This window comes from Cupressus sempervirens, chromosome 10 (genome assembly GCF_028749045.1).
Source record: "Cupressus sempervirens isolate cs-2001-9-10 chromosome 10, ASM2874904v1, whole genome shotgun sequence".
NCBI classification, from domain to species: domain Eukaryota; kingdom Viridiplantae; phylum Streptophyta; class Pinopsida; order Cupressales; family Cupressaceae; genus Cupressus; species Cupressus sempervirens.
The window spans coordinates 879,378,046-879,396,480 of NC_143127.1; the positions used below are offsets into that span (position 1 = coordinate 879,378,046).

An 18,435-nucleotide genomic window follows, 5' to 3' on the forward strand; every position below is an offset into this window, starting at 1 on the left:
TTTTAGGATTTTTGGTCAATTTATTAAGTAAATAATTAATAAATAAGGAAATAATGTTTAAATAATATTTAAACATTTTTGGGAGGGATTCTTTAATTAAATATTTTTAATTAAGATAAAGGGATTTAATGGCATAAAAATTAATTAATTAATTAATTAAATAATTAATTAATAAATGATGATGTCATCAGGACTTTTTCAGAAAATAAAAATACTTTATTTTCTAAAGGTTTTTACGTGTCTACATTTTGCCCCTCTTTGATGTGATGCCGCAAGTGGCATGGCATCAAAGATAAGAAAATAAGATGCCCAAGGCTAGAGCAGAAGAGGAGAGAATGGACTGTGAGATGCCCCCTCAAGAAGGCGATGGGGAGAGAAAGCGAGGCTCGACGACTTGTTGAAAAGTACAAGAATCCGAGATGAGCAAGAAGACTCAGATTTTCTTAAGAGAAGAGGTTTGGTTAGCTCAAACTCTCACTACGGGAGAATGATAAAGGGAGAATCAGAGGCACAAGAGGAAGCAAGCTTAAGATCTCAAGGATTGCAGAGGATGAAGGAGCGGAGCACTATAAAAGGAATCCAAGATGGGGAGATGGATGAGGGGATTAAAAAGATGATGCAGCAGGATTTCAAAGAGTCAGATTGGTAGAATATGGGTTTCAAAGATCCCTAGGACTAGGATTATGGATCTCGAAAGATGAGGCTTGGTGGATTGATTTGGATTGGTGGATCCCTAAGACTAGGATTGTGGATCCCTAAAGCTAAAGGTGAGGAGTGATTCAAAGAGATATTGATGCATAAGCTGGGGTAGGAGAGATGGATGCTGGATATGGATGGGGGATAATGGAGATGAAGGAAAACCATTGAAGCTTTTTGAGCGGGGGGATACTTCAAAGAGAAGTACCACCATGTAGTTGAGCACTAGATTTGCTATAGGATAGTTGGTTAATTGCCAAGGTTACCAAGAACATTAAGGCCTTTCACCAACTGTCCAAAGGACTGATGGATTGACTTAAAACAAACACACAAGAATTGCCCCAGCATCACACATGAATATCGAAAGAATCAGAGTGGAACCGACACTAGGTAACCCACAAGCAGAAAAGAAAAACAAACAAAAGACATGATCAAGACCTTACGCTCTGATTGCCCCATTCACAGTATACCATGATATGGAAGATCGTGGAAACCTTGAGGAGCGAACAAGGAGATTGCTTGAAAAAGATATTTCAAGACCCAACAGGGAAGAGTCCAAATCAAAAGAAAGCAAAAATCCAAAATCAGACATGAGGAAAGCTATATCCTGCAAGGACCTATCGGAGAGCACCGAAGCTAGTGGATTTGGATGAGTGATGCATCTGGCAAGCTGAACTAAGAAAAATAACACTTTTATGACAGGAAATCTAGCTAAAGGATGCGTTGGAATAGCTAACCAAGATGTGCGATGGGTGCAAGATGTTGATCAAGGAAAAACTAACACGAACACTGGATAGATACAATGGTACTAAGCTAAAGAGGATGTACAAGCTGATAGACCAAGATATTTACAAGTGGGCTAATCAAGATATGGTACAAGCTAACAGACCAATGATATGTATGATACAGATGGATAAAAGCTCAGGATGAGAGGATAGCGGGATAGCTCGATTTTGTGTAAGATGTAGAAACTAAGGATGAGGTGATAGCGTAAGATATGGATTTGGAAGGATGCATCCAATGATGATGATAGATGTGCGACCAAGGATGGGGACAATGCTAAGGTTGGTGGTAGCTGAGCTGATAGATAGTGCTAGAGTGAATGGCTAATGAGAGGATGACATTGGATTTGCATGAGGATAGCCTAGAGCGAGGTACCAATGACAAGGGAGGATGGACAAGACAAGATCTCCAAGGAATACAGTGCCCCCAGTTAGAAGATGACATGCGGAAGGAGGTCTTACGATGGATGTGATAGGATTGAAGCTAGGATGGAAAAGCTGAAGGCGCTAGGGAGATGGATGATAACTAGGATGATGGGGTGAGGTTGTAGAAGATAAGTGGATAGTGATAGATAAAAGCTGGAGGATGAAAGATAGGTGGATAGTGATAGATAAAAGCTGGAGGATGAAAGATAGGTGGATAAATTGGAAGATGGAGCTGGATGGCAAGATGCGACCAAAAGCATGAGGATGATAGGCTAAGCTGGGGATGGCTAGATTACGCATGATGCTTGTTTGCCAAGTTTTCATCATGGTACTTGTCCAAGGTGCTTGAATTGCCAAGTTTTCACTAGTGGACGCTTTATTTTTCTTTTCTTTTTTTGACTTTTTGACTTTGGACTTAGCTGGAATGATTTTGGCTTTCTTCAGCTATTTTGGCATTTTTGGGATTTTTCACTGGCTGTTGGAATGTTCAATTTTGTTGCTAGCTGTTGGTACACCGGATGTGTGATTTATGCAATAGATCGGATTAGATGGGATTGATGGTAGGAGATGGAGGGATGAAAATGCTGGAAAGGAGCATGAGATGGGGATGCTTGCAAGAGCAACATTGGCACATGTTGGAACGGGTGTGAAAAGAGCATATGGGGGATAGATAGTAGATGCGGGCGTGATGGAGGATTTGTGGAAGCGTGCTTGGGGATATAGGCACCCAAGATGGAGTTAGGAGATGGGGGACATGAGTCACTAGATGGGGGATTAGCAATGGTGGATGCCATTATGCATTGGGTTCCAACTTTTTTCTTCAGGATCCACATGGTTTTGGATTTTCTTTTCATAGGCTTTTGCATTGTTTTGCATTCTTTGATTGGATTTTGCCTTTTTGGAGTATGTCTTTTAGAATAGACATATGATTGCCTAGGATGTGGATTTTTAGCTTTATGCATTTTGAAGTTGGCATTTACATTGTTGTGGTAAGCTTTGGGAAGATGGTTAGGAGAAGCTTTGTGAGATGGAGAGGATATGAAAGAGCATGTAGGGGGATGATGATGGATGATGTGCCTTGATATGTGCCTTTTTTGATCTTGCATAGGAATGGATGGAATAGGATTTTTATGATGGCTAATAGGAGGATGGAGGATGGTATATTTTGGGACATAGGGACCCAAAATGGATTTAGCGGATGAAGGGGGGATATGGTAGGTTATTTTGGGTCTGCAAAGATGGTGGAGGGGGGATGACATAAGATTTCTTGAAGGAGTGATGGGAGGCTGGCATGGTGAGCTTGGAGATAGGCTTGGTTTGGGGGTGTGGTGTACCAACACCTTTAGATGGTGAGCCTTTGGATACATATCCAAGACCATGAAATCCTAAATTTTTTTGTGCAATAATAGGCTCTCTGATTCCTTGCTCTTGTGGTCCTAAACCTTGACCTTGATAATGCCATCGACTGAGCATTTGAACAAGCTGAGGAAACTTTTTGCTTGCAGAAAATGGTAGAAGTGATTTATTAGGTGTATTGCAATGGGGAGATACTGTTCTTAATTCTTCTTCTGAGAGAGGGCCACCGTGGATGAATGTAAGTGACCCAAGAGGGTAGATTATAGATGGTGGAATAGCTTGGATAGGTGGTAAGATGGAAGCATGGAGCGGGGGAGATGGAAGGATAGGATCTTGATGTAGCTGGTGGGATGACAAGATATCTTGTAGTGGAGGAGATATGGCTTGAGGTTTTGGAGATGGAGGAGCTGGTGACTGCACTATGAATGGAAGACATGGTACGATGATATCTTCATTTATGCTTTGGGGGATGTCAACATGCTTTTGGGCAGGATCTTGATAGGATTGGTTTGGAGTGGATGGTGCGATAGGAGATGAAGGGATGGATTCTTCAAAGGCAGCGGATGGATAGATAGGAGATTTAGTAGTGGAGATGGGTGAATAGAAGATGGATGCATAAGGGTCATTACGAGAGATTTGAGAAATGCTTGGAGGCGATGTGGATAGGATTTGGAGGGATTTGATAGGTGGTGGGATTTTGATGCTTGCGGGAAGTGGAAGGATTTTAAGCAATTTGATGGATGATATGGGGATGATAGCTATGGGAGATGGAGGTGATATTATAGATGGGGAAGCTTCATCACTGACTACTTCACATGGTTGGATTAGATGACATGGCTTATTGACTGTTGGAGGCAACTTTTCTTGTATTTCCTCTAGGAGATTCCTTGGAGACTCGTATGTCGAAGGTGGAGGTGGATTGACAGGAATAGCTAGTGTGATGGGGTTGGAATATTGGAAGCTTAGTTGATGGGGTGATGGAGGGGAAGCTGGAATATCAGATGGCATGACTAGATAGTTTGGAATAACTCTTGGATTTTGGGGGATGCTTGGGGGAATGTTTCTAAGGCTTTCAATATACCCGTCATAGTCAACAAGATTTTCATCATCATTGGAATAGGAGGTGGCGGGAGCAAGGACAATGCGACCAAACACATCATGATAGGATTGGTACTTCATGCTTTGATGGTGAGTTTGATGGGGATGGGGTCTTGTATATGGATGAACACGGAAGCTCATGGTTGGATTTGGATTAAGCACAGATTTTGGATTGGCTGATGAAAGATTTCCTAGGGAGAGTCAAAGCTGCATGACAGACCTAAGGAGGATTGACTAGAGATTTTTGGCTTTTCTGTGGATGGAAGACTTCAAGGGCATGTTGTCAAAAGGTGAGAGTTTTGCTTTCCTATGCACTAGATTTGGTGGTGGCTGTGTCAACTTGAGGATAGACTAATGATCCTATGGGCATGACACGAGATTGACCACTTGTGGATCCCAACCTTTAGCTCAAGGTGATGAGGGATGCAAGTGCTAGATTACCCTAGACAATGCTCTGTCAGAGGGATAACCTTGGTGAGATTGGTTGATTGGTAGGATAGATTGATTGGATAGCAAATTTTGGCAAAGTGACAACAACTCTTTAAAGGCTTGGGTGATTTTGGATTGGGTTGCTAGCTGGCTAGGGGGATGATTTGGATGGACTTTGGATTTGGGATTGTTCTAAGGTAAAGAACTAGATAGATTCGGTTGCAGCAGGGGAGCTTGGATAATTTTCTGATAAGGTAGTGACTATGCTAAGTATGCCTTGAGCTGGGAGATTTCTACTTTTCTGGGATTTTGACCAAAATTGGTAAACATTCATTCAAAAGCTATGAACAAACAAGCAGACAAAAGTTTTCAGCAAGCACGTAAAACACACCAACATCCTAGGAAGCTTTCTACAAGGATGAAATTTGGTTTAGCTAGGGAGTCCTCGATATACGCAAGGTACGTGAGGCCCAAATCCGTAGATGAAACCAAAAAGATGTCACACAGCCGAGAGGAGCGGTAACCCACTTCTCCTCTTTCACTTCTCAAGGGTATAAAGTTCCTTGAGGCTTAGCCTGAGTGACAAAATTTTGATCCCAAGAGAGGTGTCTTTGGATTCACCTCCTGATCTTTATACTCCACCGGAACGCTGGAGTTGAGGTCATCCCAAGGGGTGATGAAATCCCCAAGCAGGCCTCCTAGAAAGCTAAGACAAGATTTTGGATCCTAATCTTATGCACCCAAGATGGCCTCAAAAGACGACAAGGGGAGAGAAGACTTGGATGATCTTGGGCTAAAAAACACGCTTGTTCTTTTACCAACTCACGCTTAAGTTTTCTGATCTAGACTTTGCAAGAACTCATGTTTAAGATACAATGTTTATTCTGACTTTGAAGCGTCGACAAAAATAAAATTGATCAAAGAATGTGAACAAGAAGAAGAGTTAGGGTCAACAAGAAGGTAAACCCGTGCGCCCGGAGGCCCTCCACGTCAAGTATCGATTGATTTTTCTTTAAGGCATTCAAGATTGAGTGTGAGTTTATTTTAAGCCCAAAACAAAGGTGTGTGAGATTCAATTTCAAGCGCATTCCCAGAGGCCCTCCACGTCAATATTTGTCCAATTTTTATGCCCAAATGAAGTGTGAGCGAGATTAATGCGCATTCGAGGAATTTTCTAACTTAGAAAAACCACTAAAAACTCAAGTGAGTGGAGTTTGATTTGCATGGAGCACTTAACACCCTCTTAGGTGGACCCATCCCCATAGATGGCACTGAGATTGCAACCAATGGTTAAATTGATGGATGATTAAAGAGGGTGAGTCCAACGACAAACTCACTCAAACCATTTTTATTTGTTTTTATAACTTAAAAGATTACAAAAATGTAGATTCTTTTTATGCTCCAAAAGATGATTATTTGATCTATGGCATTCAAGATTGGATTTGTTGATTTTAATCATGCATTCATAAAAAAAACAAACTTTGATTTTAATCCATGGCACTCAAGAGTGATTTTAGCAACATGCATTCAAAGACAAGTGATTAAACATTCAAGTTTTTTCCTTTCAGCATTCAAGATTGAGATTTTGTGTGTTGTTTTAAGAACTTTGAAGTGCTTTGTTTTAACCTTAGATCATTCAAGATTGTTTTTGGACTCAAAAGTGAAAATGACTCTTTGGAATTTGCTTTTCATTCAAGATTTTGTGTTCTAGTTTGCATGTTTTAAGCCCAAAAATGATATTCCTAGATTGTTTTGATGCATGAAAAACCTAAGAAACATTCAAGATTTTGCAACAAGACATTTGTTTGGAACAAATAACAAAGCTTTTTAGGACAATTTTGGCAACCATTTAGGACTCTTAGTTTTCATGAGATTTTTAAAAGAACTTTAACATATTTGCAAATGAGGTTCATTTTATCCTTGATTGATGCTTTGAGTTTGATTTAGATTTTAGTGCGCACTTAGTGTTGATTTTGAACCTTTTGAAATGGAAACATGAAGTTCTTTTTAAATTCCCAAAAATGAAGTGTTCTTAACTTTGCATGAATGCATCTAAAACCTTGATGTTGCAAGGATGCAAATGATTAGATTGGTTTAGTTTCACTTGTTAAAAGATTTTTTCTTTTTTGCAAATTTTTAATTTTTTAATGGATTTAAGTATGATTTGGGGGTTCATTTTAAGCACTAAAAAGAAGTGTGTATGATTTTTCTTCCTTACAAAAAAAAAAAAAAAATGGCCAAGCTCTCCCACAAGAAGAAGAAGAAGAAGTAGATGGAATAAGAAGAATATAGACAAGAAGAGGAAGAAGAATTCCAAGTGCTTTTTCCACCTATAAGCTTGAAAAATCTGCAAATACTATGAGATAGACTATGAGTTCCTTTGTCTTCTTCATGCTCATGTGGACCTACAGAACCAATTTATACAATCCTACCAATCTCAAAAACAAGCAAAATTAGCCAAAATTAGCAAATGACATACAAAATTTGACTAAAAAAGCTAATGAAGATGACCCATGCGGGGTCCCACCGGGCGTGCCAAAATTTATATGAGCAATGTTAGTATGCTAATAGAAACTAAATTTAAATAAAGCTTCTACAAACTAAACAAAATTCATAAACTTTAAGATAGACTAAGATGAACTTTCAATTGAGAATATGAGCCATTAATGGACTCTCTCAATGAGAAGCTCTCTTGTTGAGTGGCTTTGTCTAAATAGATAGGATGTATGCTCAAGCTTATGCTTCAAAAAGGGCTTCAAATGGAGTTGGAATTTGGGTGTGAGTGTATGGTTTTGATGTAAAATGGCTTCTCAAAATGGCATTATGACTTTACATCATGGATTGTGTTATTTTGCAAAGGGGAAGGATCCAATTTATAGGCAAGAAGCTTGAGGGATTGAGGGCTAAGATGCAAGGATGGGAAAAAGCTCATGGAGGGCTCAGATTGCATGAGAAGAGAGCACATGGATTGTGCTTCTTTATAGCCAATCAAGGAGTGACACATGTCACATGGTGAGAGGATGGAGGAAAGGGGAAGGATGAGTCAAGAAAGGAGACTCAAGGGATAAAATCTTCATAAAGACCCTCATAATGACTTGTAAGAGCCATAAAAGGGCTTGTAAGAGTCATTTATGACCTAGTGGACTTCATAAAGTTTTATGGTTGAGATATTTTAAGGGTGATGAGAGCAATTTCGACTTGGACTTGATTAGGAAGGTTTTAAGTTTGTTTAGGCTTGTGCAAATGATTAGAGGATGGATTATGATGGTTTAGGATTAGCTTAGTGATAGGCAAGTGGATGGCATTTAATGAGGGTGGGTGCAAGAGGAGATATTTGTTAACTTTGGCTTGGGTTAGTAATTCTTAACCCATGTTTAGGGAATGTGACAAGGTTAGGAGGGGATTAGGATTAGGTTTAAAGACATCTTCTAGAAGAGTCTAGACTTTGAATGAGGATAAAGACTTTCTAGAATAGTCTAGAATTTCCTAGGATGAGGATGAAGACTTTCTAGAAGAGTCTAGAACTTCTTAGGATGAGGATAAATTAGATTTTTAGGAAATAAATAAAGTTTTATTTATTTCAAGGGTTTGGGTTGAGGATATATTTATTAAAACTTTTTTAATAAACATGAGGATTAATATTTAATCTTAATTAAATATTTTTAGTTGGGATTAGGGGTAGGAAATGATGGGATTAGCCTTTAATCGAAATTAAAGAAGGATTAGAAGATTTTGGAAGAGGTTATTGGTCATAAGGAAATTGGCCAAGTTTTGGGCAAAAAATAAATTTTTTATTTATTTTAGGATTTTTGCTCAATTTATTAATTAAATAATTAATAAATAAGGAAATAATGTTTAAGTAAGATTTAAACATTTTTGGGAGGGATTCTTTAATTAAATATTTTTAATTAAGATAAAGGGATTTAATGGCATAAAAATTAATTAATTAATTAATTAAATAATTAATTAATAAATGATGATGTCATCAAGACTTTTTCAAAAAATAAAAATACTTTATTTTCTAAAGGTTTTTAGGTGTCTACACCTATAACATAATGTGCAAATTTAGAAGGGTCACCTCTATCTAGTGGCTTCTCCTTCTTGTCAAAAATCTTCTCACATGGAGTTAGACAAAGATTGGCACTATGACCCAATTGTATAGGTTGCCTCTCTTTTTGTTGATAATCTATATGTTAGTGTTGTGGCTGAGAATATTCTCTATCACCTCGGTATTTTTTACTCCCCCTACCTCTAGATTGTCTTCTTTCATGACCTTTGTTGCTACTGTCATGTCTAGAAGGTGCATCTTTGAATGATTTCCCCTTTTTGTGTGCAAGACACAGAGTCCTATCATTGTAAATTCTTCCAAAATACTTTTTCACTCTCTTTAATCTTCTCGACAAGTTTGTCAAACATTATAGCTTTCATCTTTTCACTAGCTTGAAGAGATTCAAGATAGTGTGAATAGGTAGGATGAAGAGATTTAATAAAAGAACTGAGTTATAGATCTACTTTTACACTTGTGGTTTCAAAATTAGGAAATAAAGCCCTAATTTCAGAGCCTAAGTTCATCGGAACATTATCTTTCATTTTTAAGTTGAATAAGTTCATTAATTATTGAATGATTTCAAATTCTAAATTAGAATCATATAGATCTTTGAGTTTCTTTAATTATTCAAAAGCACTCTTATAAGAGATTATATGTCTGGTTACCTCTTTAGTAATGGAGGCAGCAATGAGAGCATAATATTTTTTGACTTTACTCTTCTAGATGACAAGTTCCTATTCATTTGTAGGTGGTTCTAGCTCTTCATTTTTATCTTACATTGACAAACATCATCCCACAAATCAATAAAGATAAGTGTATTTCTAAATTTTTGAAACCATTCATGGTAATTCTCTTTTCGAGAAAGAACTATTCCAATGATTGAAATTAAAGATTGCATTGGGAACAAAATTCTATGTAAATTCTTTTTCTCCAACAACTTGTTTTGAATACAACTGTAACAAGCCCAAAGAATATGAAAATGAATGCACACGTTGGAAAATTTATTATAACAACACGTGAATATATACAACCTAAAAATTGTTCAGGGAGCTGACTAAAACTATATAAATAGTTACATAATCAAACTGTCGAAAGTCGAAAGTGGGTAGTAAGAACCTATAAAGCATCTTTGAAATAAACAAATATTACATAGGTCTCTTCCTTTTCCATTGTATGGGCATGCTCAAAATAAGTATGGAATCAATCAAGTCAATAATGAATAGAGTGTTTTTCACCTTGTTTTTGCAAGGCATAAGAAATGCTCTATAAAATAACCACAGAACTAGATTGGGACATGATATGTTGATGAGTTGTATTTCTGCCTATACTATAGACATGATAAGTTTAAGTGTAATGGTTAGTATTAGAATGCAAAAGAGAAATGACTATGTAGCTATCAAGAGAAATAATTCTGTAACTATCTCTTCAACAATTTTTCTTTTCTATTAAATGTTAGTTGTATATTTTAGTTCAAGGCGATCTCCTCCTTTATTTTCTACTCTTTTTCATTAATTTCAGAAAAAGATAATAAGAAGCGATTTCTTTGGAACACCAATTGCCCCGAAAGACATGTATTTGAGATGGTTTCCATGGTTGTAAAAGAAGATTTTTTCTTACAATCAAAATAGAATAGCCACATAACTAGAAAAAACATTGCTCAACATTTTTGTACTTCGGGGTCAGCCCCCTGTCTTTTTGGATGCTTTCAATTACTTCAAAAACTATAAAGAAGCATCGAGAATATAAAGCGATAAATATGGAAGATCGCAAAATGAATGTCACCAATTTCACAAGTTAGATTCTTATAGTTATAATGGAGTTACAATTTTTGCAATGAAGTCAAAGTGCCTAACATCATTAAAAAAAAAATTTCAATATTATTATTTAATATATTTTCAATAAAATCAAGATAGTAAATCTCTATCTTCTACTTTGGAAAATAATAAATGACTAATAATAGGCATTGGAGACTCAATGGTTATTTCTTTCCTATTTTAGAAAATGAGAAATTTTGTGGGATTTATAAACTTTACATACAATTTATCTAAATTATTTGATCAATGTGACAAAGTATAGATTAATTTAGAACTTGTTGACATTCTCCCAATTTGATTCATGACTTTTAGAAAAAGTAAAAGCATGTGCCCATTTTCTGGTAAGCCCAAATATTCCATCAAATAAACACATGTCATTGATTGGATTAATGTTTATAGAAGAGATTTAAAGACACTAGATCATTGTTCTAAAAACACTAGCTATCTAAGTAAAAAGAGAAATTAATTAACAAACTTTTACCATAGAATTTCTATGTTGAGAATAGTGGACTAGACTTCTCCTTTATAGATGAGAAACTGGATAGGTTCTTTCTCAAAGGAGAACTAAGTGGACTAGACATAGATATTCAAGGTTATATGCACGATCATGGTGTGCCCAAAAGTGGCGATTTGAAAGATATGTAGTTCTGAAATTTCTCAAACCATTTCAAAATCTATTCCAAGTTTTTTTCCACCCACCCTAATACTAAATGAAAATAATTAATCTCTTTATAAGGTCTACTATATCTTTTGATACCAATCCTATATTGTCAACTTAAAAAAATCCTTTAAATGTGTTTTTGGCCTACCTTTATGTGATTTTTACTTCAAACATGTAGCAAACAACTTTTTTTTCAGGATCTCTTAAGAATGTTCTTATCTTTCCATGAATGTAAGGTTTGTCAAATTGTGAGTTTAGTAAGTAATTATTACTTATTTTCTAATGGAGTTATGTATAAAGTTCTAACTAACACACTACTTGAAAAAAAAAACTAGTACTTTCAACTGGTACAACATTTTTTAAATCCAAAAGATGCATCACATTCTATGTTTCTTCCACTCTAAGGAATTTTTTTTTTTTTTTTTAAATGGTAGAGTTTTGAATTAGTTAAGGTGGTTAGACATAATAGTTTTTTAATTCCAAAAATACTAAAGTCAAAAATTATTTATTTATTATTTATTTAAAATTAAAATACCAAAAAATATGCATCACATCTAGGCATGAGTCTACTTCTTATATCTAGAATATTATTAAAAATTATTGTTATTTTAATTTGATTAAGGTGGTCAGACATACATCTACTTCTTACTTTTGTTCTGAAAATTTTGTAATATTGCATTAAAATTCAAAATTTTGACCAATCAATTTTTATTTTTTGGAGATAAGTCCTTGTAGTTTAGTCACTAGATTCAATTTCCTAGATTTTTTTTCTCTCAAATTTTTGATAAAAAGTTAATAACAAGTAGAAAAGTGCATGTCAAGTTGACATAACCCTGATTTTCTAATTTTTTATTGCCACTTAAGAGCATAGTTTGGTTGACAATGATCCTACACATACCATCAAGCCTCAATTTTACCTATAGTAGGATTGGACCACTATCCTATTAGGATTGAATTTATGGAACATTCTAAACCCATAAGAAACCCCTTTAAATGTGAAAAAATGTGGCTTTTAGACAAAATGTTTATGGAACTCGTTAGAGAATGGCTGAATGAAGGCAATTTTAAAGGTTCCAAAATGTATATATTTGTCTCTAAGATGAACAGGATTAAAGAAAATACACTTAAGTGGAATAAAAAACATTTCAACAATAGATTTAAACAAAAATTAGACATCGAAGAAATATTTAAAAAATTAAACATAGAAGTAATTAAAGAATTTATGAATAATGAGAACTTCCTACTAGAAAAAGAACTCCTCGCCATATAGAAAAACATCATAGCAAAGGAAGAAGTCTTTTGGAGACAAAAATCTAGGGAAAAATGGCTAGGCGAGGGAGATCCTAATACAATTTCTTTTTCATAATAGCACTTTTTATAATAGAGGTAAAAGAAAAATTATTAAAATTAAAGACTCCTCGAGATCTATCACTGAAAACCCTGACAACATATCAATAATTTTTGTAGATCATTTCAATAATTTACTAAACAATTTTGAGAGTTTGAATATGATAGGTCAAGAAAAAATGCTTGAAGTTATACTAAAAGTAATTTCTATAGAAGATAATAAAACATTAAACTCTCTTATATCTTTAGAAGAAGTTAGATTTGTATTATTCAACATGAACCTTGATAGCTCTCCAAGTCTAGATGGATTATGGGATTTCTTCTTCCAAAAATGTTAAGATATTATAAGAAGTGATCTTTAGAAAGACATTGAAGGATCAATAAATGGTTGGTCACTACTGTTAGAAATTAATACTACATTTCTTACTTTAATTCCCAAAAATTATGATCCTAAAAACCCAGGAGTTTTTAGACCTATACCTCTTTGCAACACCATTTATAAAATCATATCTAAAATTCTAGCTAACTGAATGGAAGCATTTCTCCCTAATATTATTTTAGAAGGAAAAATGGGATTCATACCGAGAAGATCGATTCTAGATGGGATACTCGTTATACAAAAAACATTACAATCTATCAATAAAAATAAAATGGCAAGCATGTTCATGAAACTAGATATTTAGAAGGCATATGCTATGGTTGACCAGATGTTTTTATGCAATACCTTAGAAGCATTTGAATTCTCTCACCAATGGATTAATCTTATTTATCAATGCATTTCAACAACTAAAATCTCCATTCTTATTAATGGGACCCCTAAAGGTTTCTTCGACACATCAAGAGGTATAAGAAAAGGAGATCACCTATCTCCTTTTCTATGCATTATCATGGTAGAAGCCTCTGTTAGCACAATTACCTAAGCACACTCTGAAGGGAAAACTAGATGAATTACTGTAAGTGAAATTGTCTATAATATAAACCACCAACAATATGCAATTGATACAATTTTAGTAGGAGAAGTACAATAAAAGAGGTCCTAAACATCAAGATGAAAATTCAACAATATATGGAAGCTTTAGGTCAAAGAGTGAATACTGTAAAATATAAAATATTCTTGATTAACACAAAACCTGAAATAGAAAAATAGATATGTAATATTATGGGATATAAAAGGGGAAAATTCACCTATAAATACTTACGGATAGAGATAGAAAAAGGCAATATAACTAACAAAGGATGACATAATATCCTTGATAGGATTGATAAAAGGATAAGAGGTTGGAAAGATAAATGGCTTACAAAAGTGTGTAAAGTTACTATGATCAAAGCAGTTTTATTTGCCCGCCCAACATACCCGCTTTCCTTCTAACCTCTATCTAAAACTATCAATAAGAGCTTGAATCCAAACTTAGAAACTTCCTTTGGAATCATACTGATGAGCATAAAAAATTTCCTCTTATAGAATGGGAAAAATTATGTAAATCAAAGGAAGTAGGAGGCCTAGGTATAAAAAACTTAAGTTGAAAAAATGAAGCTTTAGGGGCTAAGTTGGCACGAATTTTTTTTGTTGAAAGAGGTAAAAAAAGCGCTAAAATTATGTAAAACAAATACCTTAATGCAACCGATCCCTACTCCTTGTTTGGAATGAGGATCCTTCCTAATGGATCTGAAGTCTAGAATTTTATAGTAAAAAGAGGAGCCCTTATTAATAAATATCTCATGTGGGATGTTGGTAATAGTGTTGAAGCTTTCTTCTAGGAGGAATAATGGGATAGTCACCCCCCCCCCCCCACTTGACAACATGGGAATTTCAGCAATCCTTAAAGAGCAATTAGTCAAACTTTGGGGGTGTAAGGTTAGCTATTATAAAACAAAAAAAGATAATAATGGCAGTATAAGTTTTGAATGGAAATATCTATACAATATTGACTTAGAACCAAAAGTTTAAAAGGTTTATGAAAGAATCATCCATAAGTGGAAAATAAAGTAGTTATAGGTAAATGGAAAACTCATATGGGTAGCATCAAAATATGGTAGGTATAATGTTAAAAATGGATATAGAGCAATAACCAAATCCCAAAGGTGGGAAGAAGTGAATATCCCCCTTAAACTCCATTGGGATTCATCCTGCTTCCCAAAGGAAAACTTCTTTCTATGGATTACCTCCCAGAAGAGGATTTTAATAGCACATAGACTTAGGAAGATTGGCATTGAGGGACAATGAAGATATGTTCTATGTAAGCAAGATAGTGAGTATTCTGATCATCTCTTATATAAATGTCCATATACACAATACTGTTTTGATTGGTTCAAACAAATGCTAGAATGGACAACTCCTTTGCAAAAATTGTTGGATGATCTCCTTAGGGGCTCACCAACTGATAGTAGTATTTATATATATAGAAAACTATAGAATAGTTTCCTATCTACATTTAGTTTTTCATATTTTTGATAACTTTTGGGTTTATCACTCACTCACTCAAATCTTATGCGATCCTAATTTGTTCAATTTTTTTTTGGCAACGTGGAAGGGGATATGAATTTTAGCTAAATTTGTTTGAAGACTTTTAATTTTCAAAGCATCTCTACAACCTAAACTTATCTTTTAGCTTCAATTTGCTTATGATTTGAAATGAAGAACAATATATAAGTACACAAAAATAACCTTAGAAGATAGGAAAAGAAAAATTGGTGAATTATTTACATTAAACCTCACTTCAACAAGGAGGATGATAGTTTTCTCACACGTGGTTACAAACTGTGGGCCTACAATTTTAATCTAAGAATCCCTCTCTGAAAAAAAAAATTGATAAGGTAAAATATCAATGGGCTAAAACATCACAAGGAAAAAGTAACCCACAATAATAAACAATTAGTTAGTCTGATAATCTAGAGTTGTAAGGAAGATAAAAATTTCAAACATCCATAAATCAAACCCTTCATTATGCAGGTTTTGATTTTAACACTAAAGCCTAAAATAGAGGGACTAATTTTATTTCCTTGCTTACCCATTTTTTAATCCCTAATCTATCCCTTGCACTGGCCTTCAAGAAAAAAATGATATCTCATTAGGAGAAACACAATAGAGAAATGAAACCCTAGGATTAAATTAAAAAAATTATCATGTTCTCTTCTTACTTGTCTTTGTTTGTTGTTTACATCAATCCATTCCTTGTTTAGAGAATTATCGATATTCTACATAAGTTGATCTGCATAACCTATGAAATATAGACGATTAAACACTAAAATGATAGAGAAATATGGTAGATTTTATAATCAAACAACCCCAAGCTTTCTACAATCACCCACAAATTTAAAAATATAAATATATCAATGGTAGGGTAACATATCATTATACCATACATTTATAAGAAACATTTGAACAAGAAACTAATAATCATAGGTAACCTAAGTGGGATCTTACTATTTCAATTGGCTAGCCACAAATGAGGTCTTATAAGAGCCATTTTTCTAGAAGGACTACCTGAAATTTTAGCATTCACTTTAAAAAAAACATTATATGAAAATAAATAGTTGTGGGTTTGTAAATATTAATTTTATCACCAATCATTCAAGTATTTGATTATATTAAAATTTAAATACTTTAATTTGTGAAATATGACAATTAACTAATATATATATATATATATATCCAGTATTTGTGAAAAAGGGTATAATGATAAATGAAAAGGTAAAAATATAATATAAATAATTATATCTTTCTTACAAACTTTGTTATTAGACTAAAATCTAGTACAATTATTTTATGATTATCTAGGGTCAAAATCTCTATATTTTAATGCTATTTATTTTATAAATCTTTAGTTATCTATAGTAAAAAAAATAATTTAATGTATTAATATATCAATATATTAAAATACAATTAAGTAGTTATAATAGTATCATTGCCTTTATGTGAAATTTAGATTTTTTATATTAAAGTTTTATCTAAATATATATCATATATTAATCAATTAGTAATTAAATTATATTTAATATTATCATTTTTTATTTCATTATTCTATTTAATTAAAACTATTATAATTTACGACAAATACAAGTCATTACGTGACACTTGTTTTATCCCAAAATTGAATATGCAAATTTTAAAACTATATAACAACTCATATCATGAATACTAAGAAGATTGCTAGTAAATAACGATCTGACATCAAATCTTCATAAACATTTCCAGGAGGAACGTGGGATTAAACCTCAAAATGATTACACAGTTTAAAAGCGTGATATAGAGTGTGGGATTAGACCAGTATTTCCAATGCATGTTTTAGAGTAAATTAAAATTAACATGTTGTGTCAGAATTCTGTCAATTCCCGGCGAACTTCACGCGAATTTCGTGATAAAATAATGGAGTCAAGGAATCTTTATAAGTTAAGGCAGGGGAAATAAACATTGCAAGAGGGAACACGATTCCAATTTTTTGATGCGTGACTGTGATTTCGTGATTACACCCGCATTTCTAACGCATGTTTTAGTATGTTTTCTAATCAGTATCAATACTCTGCGAGATTATTAATCGTTATGTTTAGTCTTCCATAATGGTTTAGCCATACAAAATACCTGGCCCACTGTAATAGACCTCCAGAAGAATAACTGCACTTTAATCCTACCAACCAGAGACTGGGAGCTCCCCTATTTAAATAGAACATGTGCGTCTCGCAGTAAGTGCAATTTGAAGGAGAATAATTAAGGAAGAGAGAGAGAGACGTACTGACTTTCGTTGGAGAGGATGAGGAGCACAGGCTGAATCCCACCACCTTCCACGCCATCGCCGAGGCACTCAAAGAGGTGGAGGAGTCCCCTGACGCAGCCGCCCAGGTGACCACAAATGAAGGAAAATACTTCTCCTGTGGCATCGACTTGAAATGGATCGCCGAGAGCCCCCCGGACCCCATCGATATTGTGTTGGAGGGGCTGGAGAAGATGCTGGCAGCCTTCATCAGGCTCACCGTCCCCACTGTTGCCGCCATCTGCGGCGGTGCAGTGGCCGGAGCTTTCATGCTGGCTCTCGCCCACGACTATCGTTTCATGACATCATCATCATCATCATCCTTCCCTGAGCTCTACATGTTGGAGCTCGACATGGGCCTGCCCATCCCCAGGAGTATGATGGCCCTGATTCGCAGCAAGCTCAGCCCCGTTGCCCTGCGCGACGTAGTGTTGGGGGCGAGCAAGCTGAAGGCGCAGACGGCCGTAGAGAAGGGGATTGTGGATGGCATCTTCGAAGACTCCGCCTCCACTCTTGACGCGGCGGTGAAGGAAGCGGAGAAGCTAGCGGGCAGGGGATGGGAGAGGGAGATATACAGTGGCTTCAGGCTCGCCGCCTTTCCCGGTGTCGTGGAGGCGCTCGACGCCAACGTTCCCTACCGCATACCACCCTCCTTCAAATTCTAATTCTGAGGCACATGACTTGCAAGATTCCACTCGTTTTCCTTCTCGTTGCCCAGATTCTAGTGCCAATGATAATAATAGCAGGCACATAGATAATGCCTCTGATTAAATGATTAGATGAGCTTTCTACAATAGTGCATTGTTACAACTTCTATAAAAATATTAATTATGTTTTAGTAAAAGGGTTCATTTGTTTTACAACAATTCTGCCTTCAATTTGTATGCTTTATTAGCAACTTTGCATGGAAATCTCAATCAAAAATCGAACATTTCCAACATATTTATAACTAATAATAATAATAAGTCATTCCAATGGCATTTCAATCTTTGAAATCACATGGAAAATTTTTAAGACATCTCCAAATAGG

At 35.0% G+C, this 18,435-nt stretch overlaps 1 protein-coding gene across 1 annotated transcript; it reads left to right on the forward strand.

Annotated features, from left to right (window-relative positions):
- Nucleotides 1-16,963: 16,963 nt before the first annotated feature.
- On the forward strand, nt 16,964-18,070 carry LOC149536798 (enoyl-CoA delta isomerase 1, peroxisomal-like). The gene is made up of 2 exons (XM_089806350.1): nt 16,964-17,052; nt 17,368-18,070. Exons 1-2 carry the CDS (start codon nt 16,964-16,966, stop codon nt 18,068-18,070), a joined length of 792 nt encoding a protein of 263 aa, XP_089662476.1.
- Nucleotides 18,071-18,435: the final 365 nt, after the last annotated feature.

What these genes read in the sequence shown, in the direction of transcription:
- LOC149536798 (XM_089806350.1), top strand. Translation starts at nt 16,964, where the DNA reads ATGTTGTGTCAGAATTCTGTCAATTCCCGGCGAACTTCACGCGAATTT. An exon ending in AGGAATCTTTATAAGTTAAG is followed by an intron (nt 17,053 to 17,367) that starts GCAGGGGAAATA and finishes AGAATAATTAAG; the next exon opens with GAAGAGAGAGAGAGACGTAC.